Source organism: Lissotriton helveticus, chromosome 12 (assembly GCF_964261635.1).
Source record: "Lissotriton helveticus chromosome 12, aLisHel1.1, whole genome shotgun sequence".
In the NCBI taxonomy this organism is placed as follows: Eukaryota; Metazoa; Chordata; class Amphibia; order Caudata; family Salamandridae; genus Lissotriton; species Lissotriton helveticus.
In genome coordinates this window covers 12,020,073-12,044,298 of record NC_136073.1, presented here as the reverse complement: position 1 = coordinate 12,044,298, position 24,226 = coordinate 12,020,073, and the positions used below count along the sequence as shown (strand labels likewise).

The 24,226-nt window shown below is 46.4% G+C and overlaps 1 protein-coding gene across 1 annotated transcript in view; it reads left to right on the top strand.

Moving 5' to 3' along the window:
* CDC34 (cell division cycle 34, ubiquitin conjugating enzyme) overlaps window positions 1-24,226 on the top strand; it is a 46,285-nt gene that overhangs the window by 6,348 nt on the left and 15,711 nt on the right. The window contains exon 2 of the mRNA XM_078670793.1: window positions 12,573-12,659. Coding sequence (XP_078526919.1) covers window positions 12,573-12,659 — 87 coding nt within the window. The remainder of the gene's footprint in view (window positions 1-12,572; window positions 12,660-24,226) is intronic.

Below are 24,226 nucleotides of genomic sequence, written 5' to 3'. Positions count from 1 at the left end.
TGCTTGCTTCTCGCTTGCTCACTTGTCACTGTCTTCCCTCCCTCCAGTCACTGCTTTCCTTGTCCTGTGTTCTCAGTGTGAGCTCGCCTCCCACCCTGCCTGTAGTCTGTGGCCCGCTTGCTCACTTGTCCCTGCCTTCCCTCACTCCCTCCAGTCACTGCTTTCCTTGTCCTGTGTGAGCTCGCCCCCCCACCCTGCCTGTAGTCTGTGGCCTGCTTGCTTCTCGCTTGCTCACTGCCTTCCCTCCAGTCACTGTTTTCCTTTTCCTGTGTTCTCAGTGTGAGCTCGCCCCCACCCCTGCCTGTAATCTGGCCTGCTTGCTTCTCGCTTGCTCACTTGTCACTGCTTTCCCTCACTCCCTCCCTCCAGTCACTGCTTTCCTTGTCCTGTGTTCAGCGTGTGCTCTCCTCCCACCCTGCCTGTAGTCTGTGGCCTGCTTGCTTCTCGCTTGCTCACTTATCAATGCCTCCCCTCCCTCCAGTCACTGCTTTCCTTGTCCTGTATTCTCAGTGTGAGCTCGCCTCTCACCCTGTCTGTGGCCTGCTTGCTTTTCGCTTGCTCACTTGTCGCTGCCTTCCCTCCAGGCACTGCTTTCCTTGTCCTGTGTTCTCAGTGTGAGCTCGCCTCCCACCCTGCCTGTAGTCTGTGGCCTGCTTGCTTCTCGCTTGCTGCAGCCTTGGCAGCTCTGCCCATACGTCGTGCTGGAGCTGAGGTCCAGGCCTCGCTTCACCTGCTGGAGTCTGTGCCAAGCCCACGCCGGCGGAGGAGGCAGCAGATGGGAGCCCTGCCTCCCCAAAGCTTGGGGGGAGGGAGCCTCTCGCATGGCGTTGAGTCACGGAGGGCGCTCGATTCATTGGGGCTGAGCAGGAGTCTCTTTTGTGGAACAGATAGCCCCCCTTCGCCTCCAGAATGAACAGATAGTTAAGTTACCTTTACACACGTTCACATATTCCATCTTTTAGTGCCTGCTGCTTTCTGCTAAGGCTGGTATACCCCTAGCTCGGTCGTGGGTTCAAGCTGTTGCAATGAACTTTCTGGTGACCGAAGTGGGGCAAACAGGCTTTTTCCATCCCGTCACTTTACTTTCCTTTTAATATTTCAGTTGTAGGTCAGTTGTGGTTCATTTTTGTATATATTTTGAATTGTTTCATTCACGATAGGAGCATGTTTGCCGGAATAGAAGGCTGCCTCTGCGCAGTGGCCAGGTGGTGTGGTGCATCTGAATGTAGTTGGAGACCAGCAGCTTATTTATTTATTTGAAAAGTTTTATAGAGCGCGAACTAGACCCTTGCGGGTATCGGAGCGCTTTACAAGCAGTGAGAATTATACAACACAAAAATAAAATATCAATATATATTAAGCAGTGAGAGTTGTACAACGCAGTACGAAATACAAGTATGCGTGTCCATATTGTGATTAAATACAACCAATGAGAGAGGTAGATCAAGACTGAATCCTACGTTGTGCCAAATAGTATACAGATAAAGGTGTGGGCCGAGAGAGCCGAATGCCACGTATGTTGTCTATTTGCATCTATAAAAGTCATGTCCTTCAGTGAAGCTCATGTGAATTTTTCCACGAGAATCGCCTTTACTTCCATTTTGAACATTGCAGTAGACTTGGTAAGTCTGGTTTTAGGGGGTAGTGCGTTCCAAATCCTAGGAGCCATCCCTGAGAAGTAGTGTTTATACGTTTTCGCCTTATTAAATCTGGGTGGTTTCAGTAATCGGCTTTCTGCACTTCTTGTGGATCTCTTGCCTCCAGAGATAACCAGTTTCCGAGAGAGATAGCTGGGTGCTTTATGGTGAATGGCTTTGTGGGTCGGGCATGCTATTTCTAGGTGTATTCTGGCTTCCCATGGTAGCCAGTTCAATGCTTTTAGGTCAGGGGGAGATGTGGGATCTTTTTTTTGAGCCCGTGATGAGCCTGGCTGCTGCGTTAATTGAGGCTCTTAGTGGTGCTGTTGTGGCTTTGGGGAGACCGCACAGAGAGACACTTCCGTATTTGATCCTGGGGATAACTAGAGCTTGAACTGCCGTCTTGAAGTCGTTTTTTGGTAGGAAGGGTTTAAGTTTCCTTAGAATATTAATCTGGAAATGTGCTCCTTTTGTTGCGTTGGCAATGTGTTTCTGCATGTTGAGGTTGCCATCAAGGGTTATACCCAGAGATTTAGCTGAGTCAATGATTGTTGGTTGCACGTTGAGTGCCGTGAGGTGTTTGAACCAATCCTGGAGTGGGGGAATTTTGGAGGGTGGAGCTATGAGTAGGAATTCAGTTTTGAGTGCATTAAGCTTGAGATGGTTCCCAGCTAGCCATGTTTGGGCGTTCAATAGCGTTTGAGTAGTTTGACATCTTCAGGGGTATGAATCTTCAGATAGAGTTGTGTATCATCTGCGTACATGTGAAATTGGACGTTGGATGCTTGCAGTAGGATAGTAAGAGGTTCCATGAAAAGATTGAATAGTGTAGGGGATAGTGCGGAGCCATGTGGGACTCCAAGAGTTACTGGTACAGGTTTGGAGAAGGAGAAGGATTCTGCAGGAGTCTTGTGGTGGACTGGGCTTCTCTTTAAAGATGTAGTCAGTCATTCACAAGGCAGCTTTTTCCCAGTTTGCTCTAAAAACGAATTTGATTACCTCTGGATTAAAATAGCCTTCAAGTAAATGCCAAAAATGTGTGTTGAATCTGCTTCTTTAGGACAGGGCTCATGCTGCAGTGACTCTGCTGATGTTGTAGATATGATGTCTGCCAGCCGTGGTCATTCTCTCTGGAGGAGCTGGTTGTTGGGACACATTTTGGCTTATGGATAGTGGTTGTGGTTATTGAAGGGGCACAGTGTCCATTGAAGGGGCGCTGGCAGTACAGTGACTGAAACAAGGGCTGTGTTCATGTCACATTTAAATAACCGCAGTGAGTCAATAGGACTGCAGCGCAGTGACGCAATACAATATTGTTCGAATAGCAGTGTCTTTAATGAATGATAAAAGAAAACCGCAGCGGGGCAGCCTTCATATCTACTGGGAGTCATTCCCCACCCTGCTGGCCATCACTGGTGGGAGGAGGCCACATGCTGGCGAGATGGAGGGCCTGGGAGCGATAGGGGGTTTACAAGGAGCTTGTTTTGGGCAATTGACTGACAGTCCTAAAGAGGGTCTTCAGGTTGTGATGAAGAATTTGAAGCGGTTTTAATGACTACCAGCCTGTTTAGTGTTGGGTGGCCAGGCGGGTGGGCTAAAGGGGCCACCTTTTGGTTAGACTACAGCAACAGCAGGTTGGATACTGCCCAGAGCAGGGGTCAGAATTGTGCTAAACCTGGAGCAGGTTGTTGTCCCTTGGATAAGCAGGTTAAGTACATTGAAGCAGGAGGTGCAGGTTTTCTTTGTCAATATATTTCTTTCCTGGAGTTGTTACAGGCTTACTTACTCCTCTCTTCTTTTCTAAGACCAGGATTTCGCTCCAGATTTGCTCGCATTTTGTGTGGAGAATCTTTCCTGAGCTATTGGCTTAATAACCCAGTACTTTTGACCAGGAACTGAGGGGCATATTATCAAGAAACGGAGTTAAAATGATCGCAGCTTCAGCGGCAGAAAACTGCAGCTAAAGCGGCGATAATGGGCTTGATAATAATATGCCCATGAGAATTCCAGTAGAAGCCCATGTTCTTGTGTCAACATGGGCTTCTATTGGAATTCTCTATGGCGTATTATCAAGCCCATTATCGCCGCTTTAGTGGCAGTTTTCTGCCGCTAAAGCAGCGATAATTTTAACCCTGTGCTTGATAATATGCCCCTGAGTCACTTGCAGAAGTCATACCTTCCTGTTTGACTCATGCCTGTAAAGGCATGGTTATTATAGGACACTATTGTTAAGCTAATGATGATCCTGGAGGTGATATGTGAAGGCGGACCTGAAACATAGGTAACCAGACGATGTGTCACTGTTTAAAAATGCAACTCCTTTTGGGCTGGACTTGCAGGGACGTGTAAACAAAGAAACCAGTGTGAAAGTATTCTGTGCGGATGGGCCAATCACTTTGTTTGGGTGCCAGCCAATGGCCCACTGGTGTTCTTTATTTATTTAAAAGGTTTTATATAGCACTGGCTAGACCTGGAGGTATCAGAGCGCTTTACATGGTGCCAGCTGATGTTTCACCCTTGTTTGGGTGCCAGCCAATGGGCCAGTCGCCTTGTTTGGGAGTCAGCCAATGGGCCAGTCGCCTTGTTTGGGTGCCAGCCAATGGGCCAGTCGCCTTGTTTGGGAGTCAGCCTGGGGCTTGGCCATGCTTGTGCGTCTAGTAAATTTGTTGTTTTAATCGGAGGCCTTCTTCCTCGTCCAAGCAGGATTAGGTTTTGGGAGAGCAGGTGAGGTGGCCTTCAGTTCGGTGTTGGGGCCCTGTCCGTGTTGACCAACAGATGTTTGTTGGCGGCAAGGGCACGAGTTCAGCATCCATGGTCACTAATCTGTCATTGTTTTACTGTCCATGACAGTGATTTCTTTATGTCTGGTATTAGCCAAGACCTTTTGTTGTTAATAAAATATACTAGTTAGAAGGTCCTTCAGTACGACATCCATTGGTCTCCTACAGTGTCATTCACATTTTGCGCCCCCCGTTAGACAGCATATGGTACAGGGTCAGCCCACTTCAGCCATGGGCTGACCTGACTGTGAGCAATGGTATTCTGTGATTTAATGTGCCCTTCCGCTCAATAGGAAGTCTCATTCGGTGCCAGGGACTAATGCTGCGATGTGTGCTTTTAATTACATTTGTGTGTGTGTGTGTTTTTCATGCAGTGCATGCTGTCTTACAAAAACCTTTCACAAACAAAATAAGCGTTTGCAAAACCAAAAGCCTAAACCAGATCTATTGTATTAGCCAGTGTGTGTTCGGCTTCAACTTTATGCTGAAATGCGGGTGATTTAGACAAGTGTACGTATTTTCAGGCCCCTGCTGTTTAATGAAAATGCCTTCCGTTCACTTTCCTTCGTAGTCTCTTGTTGTGAAAGACCATATTCTTGACCGGGACGTCTGTCGCTTCAGATATGGGTTGGTATTTAAGTCTTCTGATATGGGTTGGTATTTAAGTCTTCTGTCAGCCAGATGATTTCATCCCTGAGAGGTTATGCCTCTTTGGACCAGGCTTGAATTCTGAATTTTGATAAATCTCTCACACAGCCAACTTTTCAATGCCTGAACTAATCTGCAACCTACCAGCTCGGTTGCCCTATGCTCCCATACTAAAACATGCATTTGCATAGCCAATAGGCCTCGAATTGAGACCGTAAAAGTATTTAGCCACGCAGCACATTATCCTGGGTGCTGTGCTGCCAGGAATTGAAGAGCTATACAATTACTACACACTGGGTCATGCTTGCCTGAGGAAACCTATATGGACACATTCCAAGGCTTTTTAACGCACAGAAAGAAAGACCGGATCATTGATGCAAGTTAACAGCACTATAACATTGTGTGTGACTGCATCGCTAGAGTATTTAACAGCCTATGTAACAAATGACTTGATGCAAGTCAACATAACTATACCATTCTGTGTGTGACTGCATCACTAGAGTATTGAACAGCCTGTGAATAAAAACAGTGAAGTACTTTCAGATGATGTCACATCCCTCCTCCCCCAGGCCTCTATTCACCAAGCGCTCTTATCCAGAGTTTTCCATTGAAAACACTGCTCGCACCATCCGTTTACCAGCAAGCCCCTGGCCTGCCCTCTGACCCAGCCCCCAGGGTGTAGGAGCACTGGACGCAGCAATAACAACAAAGTGCTCCCATTTGTCAGATAGAGGAGAAATAATAAATAAACAGGGCTGGCTTTGGCATCATGTAATCTCCGAACACTTAAAAACAAAAAAAATAAGCTGACAGTGTGTAATGTAACTGGCGCTTGTGCAATGTCGTAAATGGGGCTTCATGTGTAAAGTATTTGTGCAACACACTCACAGCGCCAACTCAGGGAAACCCCTCAGAGACTCCACACAGGGTTAAGAAAATAGTATGTTTTTATGTTGAGTAAAGGTAAGACCAGAACGATGAAAATCCAAAAATGTGATCATGCTTGTGTAATTTTATAAATAACTTGGGTCAAAGCAATTGTACGTCAGATGAGTCTGCAAGGCCCCTTTCAGAAAAGATAGAATATAGAGGCAGTGTTGCTTACAGTCATAGGCAAATGTTTATTTGAGCTTTTCAATGACACATGCCTTTGCCTCAGAAGCTGGAGCTCTTCTATTAGATGAAATATGATGTTTGCAACTTTACAGGGTAAACAGTGACTGATCATGCAATGTGCACCTGTTACACACCATCCGGTAGTTTCAGTGAGCTGGGGATTGTGCTGCCGGAGTCCGTAACCCTTCACCACGAAAAACGTGGTTCGGGAAGATCGAGTCTGCTCCAACCCCGCCCAGCCGTTTAACCAAAGGTAGGAACCCTTTCAGCTTCAGAGCCGCTAGTGGCCTGACTATTGAAGCAACACGTGCGAGGCAGTGAAATTCTGCTGCGAGGAGCGCAGTAAACTGATGTCTGGACCTCCCGGGTTCCAGTTGTCCCTGGTGTTTTGAGTTAACAAAGTAGGCACTGCTGAAAATGGATTGCAGTTGTCCCTGGCTGCGAGGTGTACAGGGAGAATCCTTGGGACTGCTGAGTCCAACTGTGTCAAAAGACGCTGCACTCCTTTTATGATGATTAAGTTCGCGCCTGGAAAGTCACGATGGTAGTGGGGTTGATGGACTGTTGCGGGAAACGATACCGGGACAGTTCTGTATGTTATGTTATGTTAATTTGCTTGTATAGCGCATGGCTACCCCAGCAACGGGGCGTCCCAGCGCTTATGGACATAGCAGGAGATGCAGAAACACGGCCAGTGAGAAAAGCTAGATAGAGGAGAACAGCCAAGTTTTAATCTGTTTTCTGAAGAGCATGTGATTCGTGGTGGCCCGAGCCTTTAGGGGGATCGAATTCCATAGCTTCGGGGCTAGGTACCTGAAGGAGCGGCCAGCAGCTCTACTTCTCCGAATTTTGATTGTGCCAGCAAGGGATAGATCGGCTGAGCGGAGGGTGCGCGTAGGGACATAGAGGGTACAAAGTCCCTGCAGAATTCGTGGACCGGAGCCATACAAGATTCTATGAGTAATACATAGTTTTAAATTGGATGCGTTGTTTTATAGGCAACCAGTGCAAGCGTCTAAGAATCGGGGAGATGTGGCAGGTTTTAGGCAAGGCAAAGTACGGGCAGCCGCATTCTGAGCTCTCTGTAGTCTGTGAATGGACAAATGCAAGATAAGCAAACACACTCTACTGGTTGGAAAATGCAAATACCGTTCGAAACATGAAGCACAGCGTTCGTGAAGCGGGTACCGTGCTGATACATAAGCCAAGGAAAACCAAAAAAAAAGTGCGCACGAAGGAACGTAAATAAAGAGTAAGGCTGCTTGTAACGGGCAGTTTCCTGGGAGGGTCAGAAACACCAACAGCCAGACTAATTAAGCATATTCACCAATCAAAAGCTGGAATTTACAAAGGGCAGTAGGAGGAACAAATGGAAAAGGTGGGATGTGCTTGAAGACCACATTGTAGATACAGCAAATCTCGAAAGAGACCGCACATGTGCTGCCTTGACAAGACCATAAAACTACATTGTTTGCCTATTAGAAAGCAGGTTATTTTTACGCTCTGCTGCCTAACGTACAATGCTTTATACCAGACCCAACCCGCTCTACTGTGCTCAAAACAGTTATTATTTGTCTTCCAACAAAGCTCTCCTGCAGACCCCATGCATTCGTACACCCAGATCTGGTGGTAGATCATTCTCGTATACGGCTCCCCCATCATATCCGTACTTTCCCCAGCAACATGAGTTTTAGAAAGATGTTAAAAAACATGGTTGTTTTAAACAGTGCCACTCGTGCCTGATCAGCACAGCACCGAGATTATCTTCCGGGAGCGAGTTGCGCGCTATACCAAGTGACAATTAACATCAAGTTCCTTTTCCACGCAGCACAAATGACTGACCATGATTCCAGTGACAGGACAAACAAGAGTCGCTGTCCATCGATCCAGTAGTTTTGTGGGGTTGTTGAGGTGACATTGCCGTTGTAACTGTCACCAAATGATGATGTTGTTCACTGTCAGAGCAGGATGGTGCCAATGTTCTTTATTTGTGTTAAAAAATTTACCTGACCCGTCTCTGTGCATCGATAATGGCTGGTGCTTTAGAGGATAAGTAGGGAGGCACATTTCAGTCATACCTTTTGATTCGTCGTCTGTCAGTTGCGGTTGATAATTCATTTTAGCGTGTGCAGCTCGCGTGCAAATAGCATGTCAGCCCCATCTGCCTGGATGGCTTGGGAGAGGTAGGTTCACCGGCTTCATGTGCAAGGAGAAGTGGTCCTCTCCTTCTTGTGTGGGAGGTTTGACATAGGTAGTCACCACCTTTATGTGTGGGAAGTGAGGTAAGATCTGCTTCAAATGCGAGGAGAGGTAGGGTCACCAGGTTAATGTGCGGGGAGAGATAGGGTCATCGCCTTCAGTTGTTGGAGGGGAGAGGTAGGGTCACCAGCTTCATGTTTGGGAGAGGAGAGGTAGGGTCATCAGCTTCATGTTTGGGAGAGGTAGGGTCATCTGCTTCATGTGTGGTTGGGGAGAGGTAGGGTCATCAGCATTATTTGCGAGGAGAGGTAGGGTCATCTGAGGGAGAGGTACAGTGATCAGCTTCATGTTTGGGAGAGGTAGGGTCATCTGCTTCATGTGTGGTTGGGGAGAGGTAGGGTCATCAGCATTATTTGCGAGGAGAGGTAGGGTCATCTGAGGGAGAGGTACAGTGATCAGCTTCATGTGCGGGGAGAGGTAGGGTCATCCCCTTCACGTGTGGTTGTGGAGAGGTAAGGTCATCGGATTCATGTGTGGGAGGGGAGAGGCAAGGTCATCCGATTAATGTGCGGGGAGAGGTAGGGTCATCGGTTTCTTGTTCATGGGGACACTGAGGCTCGAGAGCCTGATATGAAGCGACTGTATGAATGTATGCATTCTTTCCATAACCTACACCTGGTCGAAAAGCGGCATATAATTCTACTAGTTCGAAGGCAGACGGACAATCTTAGTACATTGATGCATGGTTACTGGAGTGCAGAGGGACTTGATACTGTCGCAATATTTTGCTCTGAAAGAGCTGTACATTAACCTCTCTTCTAACCGGAAGAATGAGGGCAGGGCCTGACCTGTTGGAACAACCAATTTTCGTTGTGTACTTTTTAGGAACAAGTTTGTGTTGGACACTGAGAATGTGACCAGCTGTATGAACCTGCCGAATACGGCTCAGGTGATTTGATTCCACGAATTTTTTACGTTTTATTTCAAATTGTATCATAGGATTTCTGTTTTTTTAAAAGATTTGGTGTAAACAAACTTGTCCTAAAAAGTACACTGAAAATTGGTTGCTCCTTGCGACATTGTTTACCCAGTTTAACTTAGAATGAGCTTTCTACGTAAAGTTGCCCTGAGGAAGCCTTTTTGTTGAGGTGAAACTCGTTGGCTGCCCTTGGGCTTTCTGCAAAAAACACGATTAAAAGACAGATGCAAACAAAAGGACCCACTAGCCTTATCTTCATTGTTTTTTTTGTACACATTGTTTGTGTACACTTTGTTTTGTTGCCTCTCGTTTGTGTTGAATGTTCTTAATGCATGACGATGAGCAGCTTGTCATTGGAGGTGGAAACTCGTTCTTTGAACGCTGAGGCAACTTCAGGTGGTGCAGCCCCAGTTTCCCTGGCTGCCACAATGGGCTCAGTGTCTTCTGGGAGGGAGCCGGGGAGGGGGCGTAATGCAAATCTGTCGCCTCACCTGCTCAGCACAGGTTTGTGCCCGAGGCCCAACGGACTCACTCTGAGAAACCCAGTGTTTTACCTTCACCTGCAGCAACGACGGAGACGAAGCCATCTGTCTCCAGGGCTGGCTTGCTGCTGTTTGCCCTAACCCCCATCTGTACCCACCACTCCCACCAACTGCCTGTGTCTGTTTTCAAGCAACAAGGGGGGGGGAGGGGTTCACCTGCACAGAAAGTGAACCACGGGTTCATTCAAGTGACACCTGGAAGGGTGAGTAGTTCGCGCTTTGCTTTACAAATACTGATTTTACATTTACCCAGAGGTTGTCGGACTACTGCCCCAATCTTCACCGATTTGCAGGGGCAAGCCCCTCGGTCAATCTGTACCCTCTTTAGGGGTATTCTGTCTCTGTGGAGGTATACTATGCAGAATTTGCAGCTTATTATTGTCCTTATTTTTCCAGTTCAGGTGTTGGCCTAGACCTTTTCTTTCGTTTTACTACAAATGTATGGATGTATAATATGCTTACTAACGGGCAGGGCTACTGGAATTATGCGATACAGTTGACTATTATGTGGCAAGAAAATTTGAATAATGCAGTACATTTATTTATATTCTTGACTGCCCGTACACTGTTTACGTAAGTAAAACAAAGGTTTCACCCCATTAGTACCAGTTTAACACCCAAATACATAAATAACCAACTGAAAAATGACTAGTCAACCTAAGCGAAGAGCCTTCCACTGCACAGCACTTGTTGCTGCTTTTTAGTAACTTTTGATTTATTTGAGCTAGCAACATTTTTTTAATGTTCAATCTACAGAAGATAGAAAATTCATACTTATGTACAAAATGCCACCGCTGCACAATCTCATACTTCCAGTACCCTGCATATACGGGATTTCAGTCAGTCCTCTTCATCCAGTTGGTTTTATGTTTTTTTTTTTTTATATAAATCATTTTTGGCGTTTTCACAAAAAAACAGTACAGTAGTATCTATAGCGAGTGTAGCTTTACATCCATTACTTATACATATTGCCCTTGAGTACAGGAACCTCTGAATACATATCTCATCCGGTATTGTCGAGCAGGATCTCCTTTTTCTAGAACGGTAGGTGAGGCTAAACTTGAGTCCATGCATGGTAGTCAATTGGCCGTACCTTCGGTAAGGCTATCGCCCTCCAATTCAGCTCTCTATTGTAAATATGCCAGCCAATGCTATAAAACTGGATAACTGGGGTGTTCTAACTGGGAGTACACCGTGTCTAATGTGTAATCGTCTGAGGAGGGCCTTCTAATTAGTACTGTCTGGATAGGTTTCGGGTTGTACCTGCGCGGAGGGGGAAACATCCTAGGGAGAATGTCGCGCCTGTCATCTGGCCCCGGTCCGGGCCCGTCCAGCACCTGCTCTCTAGATTAGCCCTCCTACCCAGTTGGTCTTATGTAGTGTCATTCACATTTTCTTCCACCCACTGCAGCAAACAGTATTTCACAGTGGGTCATGTCCACTTGACTGTTGCCTAATTTCTCCGAGTGATGCAATTTAGTCTTCATCCAGAGTGCATCCTCAGACAAAGTACTTCCCTTAAATCCTGGTGACTAATCCACAGATCTATGCTTTTTTAATTTTTTTTACCAAAAGCTTGTTGAGGGTTGCCAGCGCTGGTTGAGGGTTGCCAGCGCTGGTTGAGGGTTGCCAGCGCTGGTTGATAGTAGAATGAGTTTGGGATAATCTTTATATCTAGATATTTTGGCAACTAGGGCCTGTTTGGTAGCACATACTTTGCATTGCGATAGTAAAAGGAATCTTCTTGGGAACTTTCCCAGCGTAATCGAGTTTGGTGATGAGAATTACCCATGGCAGTGAGGTACACGTGTGTACATGTGTCTCCTCTTCTACACAGTAGTACCCAGAAGAGATTTCTTGTAGTGTAGCAAGAGTTCAGTAATAATGAGTTTGAGTATTACACGAGTAGACCTTGAGGATCCCGATGATGAGGATTATTAGTGGCAAGTACAAACGACAAGTTGAAGGTTGGATTCCCTTTAGCAAGATGCCCATTTATGTTGGAGGAGAACATGTTTCGGGTGGAAGTCTCTGAAGCCTTTCTAGCTGTCGTCTAGGGCGAAGCGGTCACACGGCGAAGAACATGAGTGAACGTAAACTGTGATCCAGCATTCTGGAGAGACATCTGGTAAAATGGTCACAGAATTTTTAATCGCAAGGATTAAAAATGCCATTCGGCAGCACTGGTTGGAAAGTCTTGTTGAATTGTCCCCTCTTCCATGGTCCTGGTTTTCTAGAAGATTCGGCAGACCTTGCGTTGGCTCTAGCCTGGGTCTCTGCAGGGCTCTGGGCAGAGACAGCTGGGTGCCACTGGTATTGTGCATCACCCCTTTATCTATGGGTTCACCGCCGGGGGCACTGCTCAGGGCGCCCTCTTGTTGGTGGATAGCACCGAAGGGCACACGCTCCCATATGCACAATCTGGGAATCTCATGAAGTATGTGTGTGTGTATGTATGTACGAAAAAGGAACACTGTCACTCTTTATTCCTCCAGCATACCTTCTGCCTTGGGGTTTTGATGGATTGCTTACTTCTGTGTGTGTGATGTGGAGATAGGATTAGAGGCTAGCCAGTATGGGATGAATTACTTGGAACTCTGGGAGATGAGCTGCACTTTACACAATGATACGTATCCCCCCACCCTCAATCTAACGTGTTTTTTGTTTGCAGGCTCGTCTGAAGTTCCCTATGGACTATCCCTATTCTCCCCCAGGATTCCGCTTCATCACCAAGATGTGGCACCCCAACATCTACGAGGTATGATGACAAACAAGGTGCTGGGCAAAAGTGTGTAATTTTTGCCCTCACCGCCTCAGTGATTGGCTCACTTGTTCCCTTGCCCAGTTCAAGAAGTTACTTTTACTCTACTTAGATATTGAAATTCCAACTTAACGGTGTGGCTTTAGTACACATTTACATCTCGGCTTACACTGCCTTCTTACCTTGAGCTAAATGTTATGTGTGTAGTTTATGGGAAGGGAATCTCTGGGGCATTTGGTGGGATGAAGAGAGCTACAAACCATGTTTTCTTATGTATTTTAATTGGAACTGACCAGATGAGCGGTTTGCATGCTACTGGGACCACTGGAAAGATTTAAGTACGATGTAGTGGCAGTCTCATAGTTGGCTGTGGCTCTCCGCCCATGCTTTACAGCGTCCAACGGATTTCTCCTATGCTGAACTAAATGACCTATTCCTCTCAAGAATGTATATCTAAGCCAGTATCTTCCTCTGTCAGGCATTGTTGGGGAAAAGTTCATGAAGCTTCCAGATTGTCCAGCAGAGTGAGCTTCTCGCACCGCCCACCCTTGTGCGCAGAACCTGCATAGAGGCGTGCTAGCAGGCCTGAGTGCGAGTAGTCACTCCCTCGAGGCTTCCAGCACACCTGCTGGAAGTGCTCCTACTGTCTTAACTATAGAAACCCCGCGGAGAACCTGCAGGCGTCCTTCATTTACTTGAGGTTATTTTCACAATTTGCCTACAGGTTCGTTGGCACTTTACTGTTGAGTAGCAGTGGTGCGAAGAAAAAAGTCCTAAGGTTACGTCTCTAGAGTGTCTATTTCATGGGAAGACGTAAGGTAGACCGTTCCCAGCATTGTGTGCTCCCATCTTGTGCCTATTGACCCTTGCCCTTTGTTTTTACTTTCTGGCCCCAGTTTGAGTGGATCCCTTGATACCCAGGGATCCACAGGGACTGCTAACTGGCGCCTCCATGTGACTGCTTGCCTGAGAGTTGAGGCCATTTGTGTCTCCTCCAACCATGGTCCTTTATGGGGATCCCCCACAGCTCCCCCTTGAGTTGCTAGCAGGTGATCCATAGCTCTTGAGGTGTACCCAGGGAACTGTCTCCTGATCCACCAGTGTCTTTGTACGTCCAGGGTGGTTGAGGGTTGACTGGAGCGCCTTCAAATATATATCTTTTCTAATAAAAATGTTGCGGGCAATCATTGCTGGTTCAATCCTTCACAAATATTGGTGTAAGTTTGATGATTGGATTCACTTTCTCTGCTGCCGCATATGCTTTCAGGGTTGCCCTTAAATATCTATGAATATTTCTTCGGAAGTGTAAGTGGTGTTTGTAAGAAGGAAGATCACGTTTTTGTACCGAAGACAATTCTATTCCCACCATCGTTTTTCTGCTCTCCCTGTGGTGTGTTTTGTAGGGGACTCGCTACCTGTCAGAGAAGCCAGAGGCAGATATTCCTGGAGACCCTGCTTTCCCAGACTCCCCTCTGTGGATGGAAACTGGACCCCTGTTGGTTAGCTGGCCCTTGGAAAAACTCACACAGACAGCGGCCGGGCTTCTGCCAACTGCTCTTCTTGTTGCCTGGCAGATCATTTCACTTACTGGACTAGGACACGTGTGGACTACTCGCTGTATCCAGAGTGTGGAGCTGTAGAGTTTTTCTCCGTGCTAATACCCATGGCCAGCGCCTCCCCAGGGAGCCCAGGTCCTTGGCAGGGAGCCTGGGCCTGGTGTAATCTTCGCTAGATTGTGGGTTGCCAAAGAAACCTACTCATTAGACCGATACTAAGGAACATAGTTGAATGCTCTGTACCCCACACCGGCGATGGGGACCTGCTGCCGAGAGACCAACCCCCAGAAGTGTATTTGGGACTGTGGTGACTCTGCCATGGAAGCCTTCTGATGCAATGGGTGACTACGAAGTCAATGAATCTCATGATATATGCAGGCCAGACGAAGACCATATCAGGGAATGCAATGTGAATGTATGCCACAGTCTGTGTCCACACAACCGCAACACTGACGTCGTCAATGTATACCATAACTTGTGCCCGCACAGCAGCGCCGACATTAGCAAGAATACAAATGTATGTCATAATCTATGTTGTAAGATGATATTGTTGTCAATAAGTACAAAGTCAATATACGTTCAAAGCAAACATAACTTCAACACCAGTAAAAACAATGTTGATGTGCAAGATGACAACTGTATGCACAATGTTTATAATGTCAAAAATGATACCAGTGGCTGCCATATTATTCTTAGGAGTTGCAATGAACTTGTATCATTGCTGTCTGATTCTCCCACGGTGAACTCCCTATCAACCCCGAGTCAGATACGTGGTCTGGCAAGTCCTATGACCCATGCACACGCTTATCGAGTAACAAGTCACAGGTTGGGTCTCCCATATATTACAGGCAAACATGCACCCTGATCGATTCTAAAGATAGTTGCAAGTCTGAGGTAATTGGCCTCAATAAAACCAGTTTGAACTAAGGCTTGTGCTCTCTAGAAATACCACAAAGCTAGATACCACTTGTAGCCACTCAGCCAATCAGGACACGCCATGCTCACCACACATAGTATCATGCACTCCTCACACTAGACATCTGGACACATGCACACTGGCCCACATTAGCTCTTCCCGAGGTCAAGAGCCATCTGTGTCCTTATCAGATGCCCACATGTGATTGATTTACAACTAAGATGCTCTTTAGGAATGTAGAGAACATTTTATTGTACCTCATGAACTGTATAAATTGGCTGCCAAAAGATTTTGAGCAGACTAATTTTGACCAGGCTCTCCCTGTCGCAGCTTTTAATTAAACCAAATTGTTCCTGTTATGCCAAACGTCTCTTGTCTTTTTATTTGTTTACGGTAAATTCATATCCGAGCAAAATTTTGGCGAGCCAGATAAGAGAGATTGGTTTATCGAGCCCGACTGTTGTATAAGAAAGAACCTCAACCCGAACGGATTAATCTGCACGAAAAAGATCGATGAACAGATAGCATAATTGATTAGAAGTTCTGCTGAATCCATGAAGCGGCGGTCTGTCTGGAGACAGCCGTCATAGGGTAAGAGACTACATCTGATTCATAGTCCCAACCTGTGGTCTATGGCAAACTAGAACAAGTGCGTAGACCACTTTTGTTTTTCCCCTAGTCAGCACGCTAGAAGAAAGCAAAGGTAGCTACCTAATCTTGGGTGTAGAGCACACGGTACGTCTCGTCCCCAGATGTTAGCAAGGGATAGACTGATTTTGGGCTTGGAACAGGGTTCGTCTCGCTACAGGGTGTTAGCAAGGTATAGCTTGGACCATTTGGCTTGGTGGCAAGTTGGTTCGCATTGGCTCTTAGTATGAAATAGTGCCAGCATCTCAAACTTGATTTTTTTGTTACAAAAGTTTAAGTGCTGTTGGTTCCAACACTAATGGCACCTGAAAGAAGTGAGAGGTGTGCCCTTTTTTCTCTCTCAGCTTGAATTGCTGAGCATTAGGCAGTGATATGCACAACCCCTGGGCGTAATAAGTTGGGGAAAACATTTCAGACCCAGGTGAATCAGGCATAGCTTGTTTGTGGTCGTAGGTGGCAGTTTCAGGATTTCCCTTTTTTCGAATAAATTGTTGTTATTTTTGTCCACTGAGCCTATAGTGACACACTATCAGGCTCACCTAGCTGTGTACTGCGCCGAACATACCCTCTCCACAGGATATAGGTACTAGGAAAGGGCTTAGTTTGTTGGACAAAATAAAATTGTCAAATTTTTTTTTAGTCTCTTAGATCTTTTCTCTTTTTCACATTTATTAATATTGTGGTGCTGATGAATTTTTCAAAATCATGCAGCATGTTTAAATGTTATGTTTCGTTAAGAAGTCTATTCTTTTAGCTGATACTACCCGCTTTTCCTAATCAGAAGTTCATGAGGATTCGTTTTCTGCTGCAAATCAATCCTCACTGCCCTGAACTAACAATTCACTTTGTCATAGGTTGTTATTGCTTCATTGCATTATTCTCTCTATTTTAACGTTAACCATGTTTTTGTTGAGGCATCGGGTTGTTTTTGAGCTTGTAACCAGTACATTTTGTTTTAGGGTCACCCCCGTGTACACAGTTCCTCCAAATAAGAGTAGAATTGGTAACTCATTTAAAGAAAATCTCGAGATAATCAAAACTTTGCAAACCCTTAAAACTAGTTTCCCACTCTGTCATAGCGACTCTACTACACCACATGAAAGGGAAGTTCCCCAACCAGGCTTGGAGATAAGAGACACTGCCTTAACACGCCTATACCAGGACACACACATTCATTCCCCCGGTTTGAGAGGGGGGGCATTAGATAACTACATCACAGACCTCACCAACACTTCCATTCAAATCCGACTTAAGGGCCAAGAAAGAGATATGCAAATGAACCTATTAAGAATTTGAGCCAACCAAGGGTTGGCACCAACGTGCACCATACACATCCACCAAGCTAGCAGCAGTAAGGAGGAAGGCTCCAGCTTCTCTTAGTCTGACAGCAAAGGCGAAAGCCTAATGCCTGATAAAATGGGGCCTGCCAAAGCAGGGGACAGATGGGGAGCGCTCACAAAAAACCACCCAGCCAGTTAAGAATGTGCTCAACCCGTGGCATCCCCGGGCAGCTTTGAGGAGAGCCTGTGATCACAGTGCTCATGAGTAAAACACTATCTCTTCTTAGCTGATAAAGGGGCGGCTGGGACATGCCTACGGAAAGGAGCCACGCCTATATCGATCGAAGACCACCACTAAGATACAGGGGATATCAGAATTTGTGGCTAACGTTCCTCTCACAGAACCCTTCAAAATGGAAGTAGGAGGATTTAAGATCAGAGAACAGTTAATGTTCTATCTATCGTCCCAGCCCAATATACTAGGACAGGATCTATTGTCCAAACTGAGGATGTCTATCCTGTACACAGAGGATCAAAGTATAGCCTGCTCCTTCCCTGAAGTTTTCCTCCTGGAGCACAGACCAATAGCATCCACCCACTCCGTACAAATATTAATCAGGACAAACCCAGACCACCTAGCCCTCCTCGAGCGAGAGAGTAGTCCGGGGTTATATGGGAAACGTCCTAAACTTGTACAAACTAGACCTACACTGGACCTGTTGCGCACACCATCGCTTGGTAGAAACTGCCAAATCAATAAGGGAATGCACGCATGAGACCATTGCATCCCCTGAGTCTAGGGGACAGGCTGGCTTGGTGCTCCCTGGTTCAGCCTCCACCACCACCCTGACGCCTCTTCGAAGGAAGAGGCAGCCCAGGCAAATAAGCACATGGCCAAGGGGTGCGATTCCTGCACTGGGAGCCCCTCCTTGCTACCCGATTCAGATCAGAGACAAATGACAGCGGCAGGGAAGGCAACAGGTCCGACCCTCTTGACACTGCCTAAGGGAATTGTCCCTGCCAGCCTCATGGGAGAAATCCCTGGATCTACAGTGGACAGGCTACCTCTTACATCCCCCCCACCCCATGGTCCTGCTGGAGCAACCAAAAAATGGACGAGAGCACTCCCAAAGAGGTCTGGGTGACCATGAACGTACAGGTGCAGCCTGATTGTGAAAGAACTCGGCCGCGGGACCCCAGGTGAATCCAATGAAATGCTTGCAACAGCGAGACAAACGGAGGGCCGCCTTAAACTATCATAGAGTGCCACTACTGTCTCCGAAAAAACCACAAGGCTAATTATTGTTGCATAAAAGTAATTCACAAACTGAATAGACTGTTATCAGGGCTACCTCTACAGAATCCCTACACAAAGATCAAACCCCTAATTGTGTGTAGACTTATGTTGTACTCTTTGCTTCAGAGGCAAAGGAACCATACTATTGGGCAGCAATGAGAATTGTGGCACGATACTGCCCGTACGAAACCTGCAATGGGGCACCTTCCCGCTGATGGATGTCTACTGGTTATGCGGTGACCTCGCCTACACCCAACTTGTCACAAGATGGCAGTGCCTCTGCACCCATGTGACCATACACCCCAAACCTGTTAACCCCTGGAGAAGATCTGTCCGAGTTGTCTCAACATCTGTTACAGAAGAAAACAACTCATTTACATCGGGCTCGAAGGAGAACTGCTGATTATTTTGGCTGGGCTTAGTCCTACCACATTCCAGAAGAATTCAGACTTTTCAAAGAAACTCACGTAAGAGCTGCAGTGTCAATACCCTTCTTCACTATACAGGGTAAATCCTATGCTTGCTTGTTACAAATAACCAAATGGGAATAGATGATGGATAACCCTGAGATCTACCGAAACGCTATCAAGGAAAAACTGTGAGCCTTCCATCTTATGGTGATGCAACATTGGTACTTGTTGGACTTGACTGCGATGAAGAGTGGAGTATGCGCTAAGATTGGGGCTTCCTGTTGTACTTTTATCCCCAGAAATAATATGAACAATGGGGCATTAGCCCGTGCCATCCAACAGTATCATTTTTTGTGTGTATTCCCTTATAGGTGTTCAAGTTACTGTCATCAGGGATGCCTTTGCTCCTTGCTGTACTTCTGTTATGTGGGTTTTTACAAGCGGGGGGTTTGTGCTGTAAAAAAGTCCTCAAATTAGGTAGTATGCCTTTAGCTAGCAAAAAAGTAACCAATACTACATACATACACACTTTCAAATAACTGTCATGACATAGGAGGAAGATAGAGTAATTGGTGACTCAACTGGAGGGGGAATGTTGGGATGGGTGAATATTATGTCAAATGAATGTCATGATCTGTGCAGGCCCGACAACATCAGTAAATGCAATGTGAATGTATGCCATTGCCTACACAACCATGACGGGGCCCGTCTGTGCAATGTCTACCATAACTTGTACCCACACAGCAGCGCCGACATCGGCAATAATGATACTTGTGTATGTCCTAATCTGTGCTATGTGATAATATTGTTGCCAAAAAGAACAATGACGATTTACATTCAGACCAAAGCAAACATGTTGACAACACCAGTAAAAACAATGTCAATTTGCAAGATGACCACTGTATGCACAAAGTTGATAATGTCAATAAAAATTATACCAGTGGCTGCCATATTATTCTTGTGAGTTCCAGTGAACTCACATCATTGCTGTCTGATTCTCCCACGGTGACCTTCCCATCAACCCCGAGTCAGAGATACGTGGTCTGGCAGATCCTGTGACCCATTACCACGTTTATCGAGTAACAGTTCACAGGGGGGGGGGGGGGGGGTCCCCCCATAAATTACAGGCAAGCATGCACCCAGGGAAAACCCTGATCTAATCTACAGATAGTAAGTTGCTCCACATACCAGTCCGAAGTAATTGGTCCCAATAAAACCTGTGGCCAAAGGCTAACGTTCTCCAGAAATACCACAAATCTAGATACTACATGTAGATAAGTACTGTAGAAAGCCGACTCCCGTATATGGTAGGTCACTAGGTGGGTATACTATGCTGAGAGTTCAGGGGTTCCACAAATGTATTCAGGGCACAATGTAAACCCAAAGGGCTCTATTGGTGGTAGTGTGGGCGAGCAGCCTTAGGGCTAACACATAGGAGTGGAAGACCTTTATTGTACAACATTGACCAATAATGGACACATGACTCAAAAAGGTGTTTAACACCAATTTTTGAAAAATAAGCTTTGTTTCTACTTTGTTTTAAGACCAAGATCATCGCAGTAAGGTAAGTGCGTGTTTGAATAAAAATACTTTTCACTTTCAAAAGTCGACAAAATATTTTCTGAACAGTTCAATGTTATCCTATGTGGAAAACAATATTGTGGTTAACAGGTAAGTATTACAGTTCCAGTCTTGGGGACCAGAGGTCTGCAAGGGTCCGGTGAGTTCCAAAACTGCACCACCAGAGGCACAGGGGCGCCCGGGTGCAGAGGTCAAAATAGGAGTTTTTGCCTAATGCGTTTCAATGGAGACTGGGGTGCTTGGAGCCACACTGTTTGCAGGTAAGTAGATGGTTGCAGGGCCCAGGCTTTGGGGTTGGCACAAGCACAGGGGCGCCACAAAGGAGCACCAAACATACTCCAACAGCGAGTGGCCTGGTGCAAAGTCTGCAATGGGAGCCCAATGCTTTTCAATGGAGTTATTTTTTTGACGAACAGGCTGCAGGCTTTGCACCAGAGGTTGCAAGAGGGAGACCAACAGCAGAGGTAAATAGAGAGAGGGCACAGTCTATTCAGCTTACCAAAGCCCAGGGGCTTTGGGTGCCTTTTGACATCTGAGTCTTTTTTTTTTTTACTGGTAAGAGTCAGGGAAAGCCTCTGGATTCAGGCTGCAGGCATAGTCGTGGAGGTCAGGAGCGGTCAGCCAATGCTGGCCTTGAGGTCAGGATCACTGGGGAGATTTCACTGGGCAGGTGGCCACTCAAGACTCAGCCGTTTGTGTTGGGTGCAAAGTGGGCACGAGACGCGGATCCGCCTGGATCTGCTGTCCTTGGAGTAGATTTCTTCTGGACAGGTCTACTGTCCACAGGAGACTGGAGTCTTTGTTGAAGGCAGCATCCTCCCAGCGTTTTCAGAGGTCGCTGGCTGCAAGGCAGGTCGAAAGTTTGTCGAAGCTGGAGACAGGCCGATAGGGCTGTTGCCAAGGCAGTCATCGTCTACAGTCTTCTCTCCAGGGATGTCTTCTAGAGTCTTAGGTCATCGCTGATCTAGTTTCTAGGTCTGGTGGAGCCACCTAAATACTAAATCCAAGGGCGTTTTAGGGGAAAAGCAGTAATGGGCACCTTACCTGGGGTGACTACTCCCTCTATTATGCTATCTTCCTGTGAGAAGTGGCATAGTCATAGCCCTGATTGGAATCCCCCCCTCCCCCATCTTCAGTTGACGGGGACTGAAAGAGGTGCTTTACCTCTCCTCACCCACCATAGGGGTGGAGTTGGCAGTGGTAGGCACACCACCTATTCTTTCAGGTTTTCCCACTGAAAGTGGGGGTGTAAACCGGGGGCTTCCATCTGCTGCTAGCAGCAGAGGCTGGGGGTCGCGTTACAAAGGCAGCAGGCCTTTGAAGCTTCCCCTTCGAGTTCTGTCTCATCCTTGGGGAGAAGTTGCGACACCTCTGCCCAGGATGTGCATTGTTTCAGGTCCCAGAGAGCAGGGGCTCTCTACCCAGGAGTCCAGAAATATGTCTGTTGGTGGCTGGCTGGCTGACTGCAACCAGTCAGAGACCACACTAGGGTTTATGGGTTTTCGTGGGGCACCTCTGATGTGCCCACTAAGTACATGGCACAATAAATCTCACACTGGCATAAATAAGGATTTAGAGAGGAGTAGTTTGATACCAAACACTCCTGTGTTTAGTGAAGCCATCATGTTGTGGATCTCAAGTTGTTGAGTTTCCAGCCCATGTACTCTGTCTTCACTGGTATATACAACATTAAGTAATGGACCCTCATATTGTAGGGTCATATCTGCTCATGCAGATATGCCTTCACCTGTGGTATAGTGCACCCAGCCTCAGGGCTGTAAGGCCTGCTAGAGGGGTGGCTTACCTATACCTTCGGGCAGGGCTGGCTGGCTTGGCACCTAGACAGGGTGCCATGTCAACTTTGTTGTTTTTTACCTCACCGGGGTATGCCCGCTGCAAGGGCAGAGCCATGGTCCCAGTGAGGATGGTCCCAGGGGACCCTACTTAGCTCCTAGGGTACCACTTACTAGGGACTTACAGGGACCAAAAGTACCAATTGTGGATATGTTTAGGGAAGAAGCACTGGCACAGGGGACCTTGTTGGCAGGGACCCTGTGCCCTAAAATTGAAACCACATCAAAACTAGGCAAAAAGTGGGGGCTAACCATGCAAAAGAGGCACTTTCGCACATGAACACTAAGCCAATCCGGACACGGCATGCATACCTCTCGTAATGATCACGCGCTCCCCATACCAAATATCTAGACACTTGCGGACTGGCCCAGATTAGCTCTCCCGCGGTCGAGAGCCATCTGTGTCCTTATCAGATGCACACATGTGATTGGTTTGCGACTAAGATTTTCCTTAGGAATGTAGAGCATGTTACTGTAACTCATGAACTGTATAAATAGACTGCCAAAACTTTCTACATCCAGATATTTTGAGCAGACGCGTTCTGTCCAGGCTCTCCTTGCCACATCATTTAATTAAACCAACTTGTTCCTGTTTTGCAAATGCCTCTTGTCCTCATTTATTTAAGGCAAATTCATATCCGAGCAACACTTGGCATCTGCACCACCTTGTAGTATTGGTAATTTCCAAGCGGCTCCCCTTTGACCTGCCTTGTGCATCGCTCCAGCACTCTGCTGGTGGTACAGTCCACTCAGGCTTCGAACCATCCCCCCATGCATTGCTGGCCTGTTGCCTGTGTGTCCCTGTGGCATCTCCTCGGTCAGTGTCAATAATGAATCCCAAAACACCGTTGCTTGTTTGTAGGTGCCCTTGACCATCTTGTATTTTACATCCTGGGTTATGCTTAACTGTTTGAAAACATCTAATGTTGTCAACAGGACCTTTAACCTCAAGATACAAAGTGTCCTCTTTAGGAGGGGACCCTTGGACTCCTCTGAGGAATGTATGTCTTGCTGGGGCCGGGAGCACTATGATTCAGTTTCACAGAGTTTGGAAAAAAGCAAAAAATTTTCCCTAATGTTATCCGCTGTTCAAAAACTGTATGTATGACGAATGAATGCATTCCAGTGTTGTACGCAGATCCCACTTGATACGGAAACGGTTGCATGTTTCTTGTTAACCTATGGTTACAATGTTTCCTATCAAAGGATTTGTTTATATTTGGTGATATTTGGGGATGTGGATATCTAGAGCTTGGTGTCAAGAGGTTCCCATTTTGAGGAAGTAAGCGTTTGTTTGTATCCTTAGAACCAAGTTGAAAAATGATCTCTTCCCAGCCACTGTCCCTAAAAAGTACTGTAATTAGTCTCATATATGATTGCTCTTATCCATGCCCTCACAGGACACCAAAAACATTGCAGTAAGAACTCCATGCCTGCTCTGAGCACTTCATGCACTCAGGGAATAATCTCCTATCTCTCCATGCACACATGATATATATATATATATATATATACACACACCTCTATCCAGCCACATGGGATATACACCTCTCCCTATCCATAAATACATATACACCTCTCTCCCTGTCCACACAGAAAACCTATACACCTCTCTCCATCTACACAGGACATATACACCTATCTCCCTACCTACTCAGGGAATATACACTTCTCTCTCTATCCACACAGGATATGTACAACTCTCTCCCTGGTCATTCCGGAAATATAACCTCTCCCTATCCACACAGGATTCATACTCCGCTTTTCCTATCCACACAGGATGTATATACACCTCTCTCCCTATCAACAAGGGATATATATACCTGTCTCCCGATCCTCACAGGAAATATACACCTCTCTTCCTGTTCACACAGGACTTGTACACCTCTCTGTATATCCACACAGGATATGTACATCTCCCTCTCCATACATAACGTATACACCTCTCTCCCAATCCACACAGGATATATGCTCCTTTCTATCCACACAGATCTTCAACTCTCTCCCTATCCACACAGTGCAT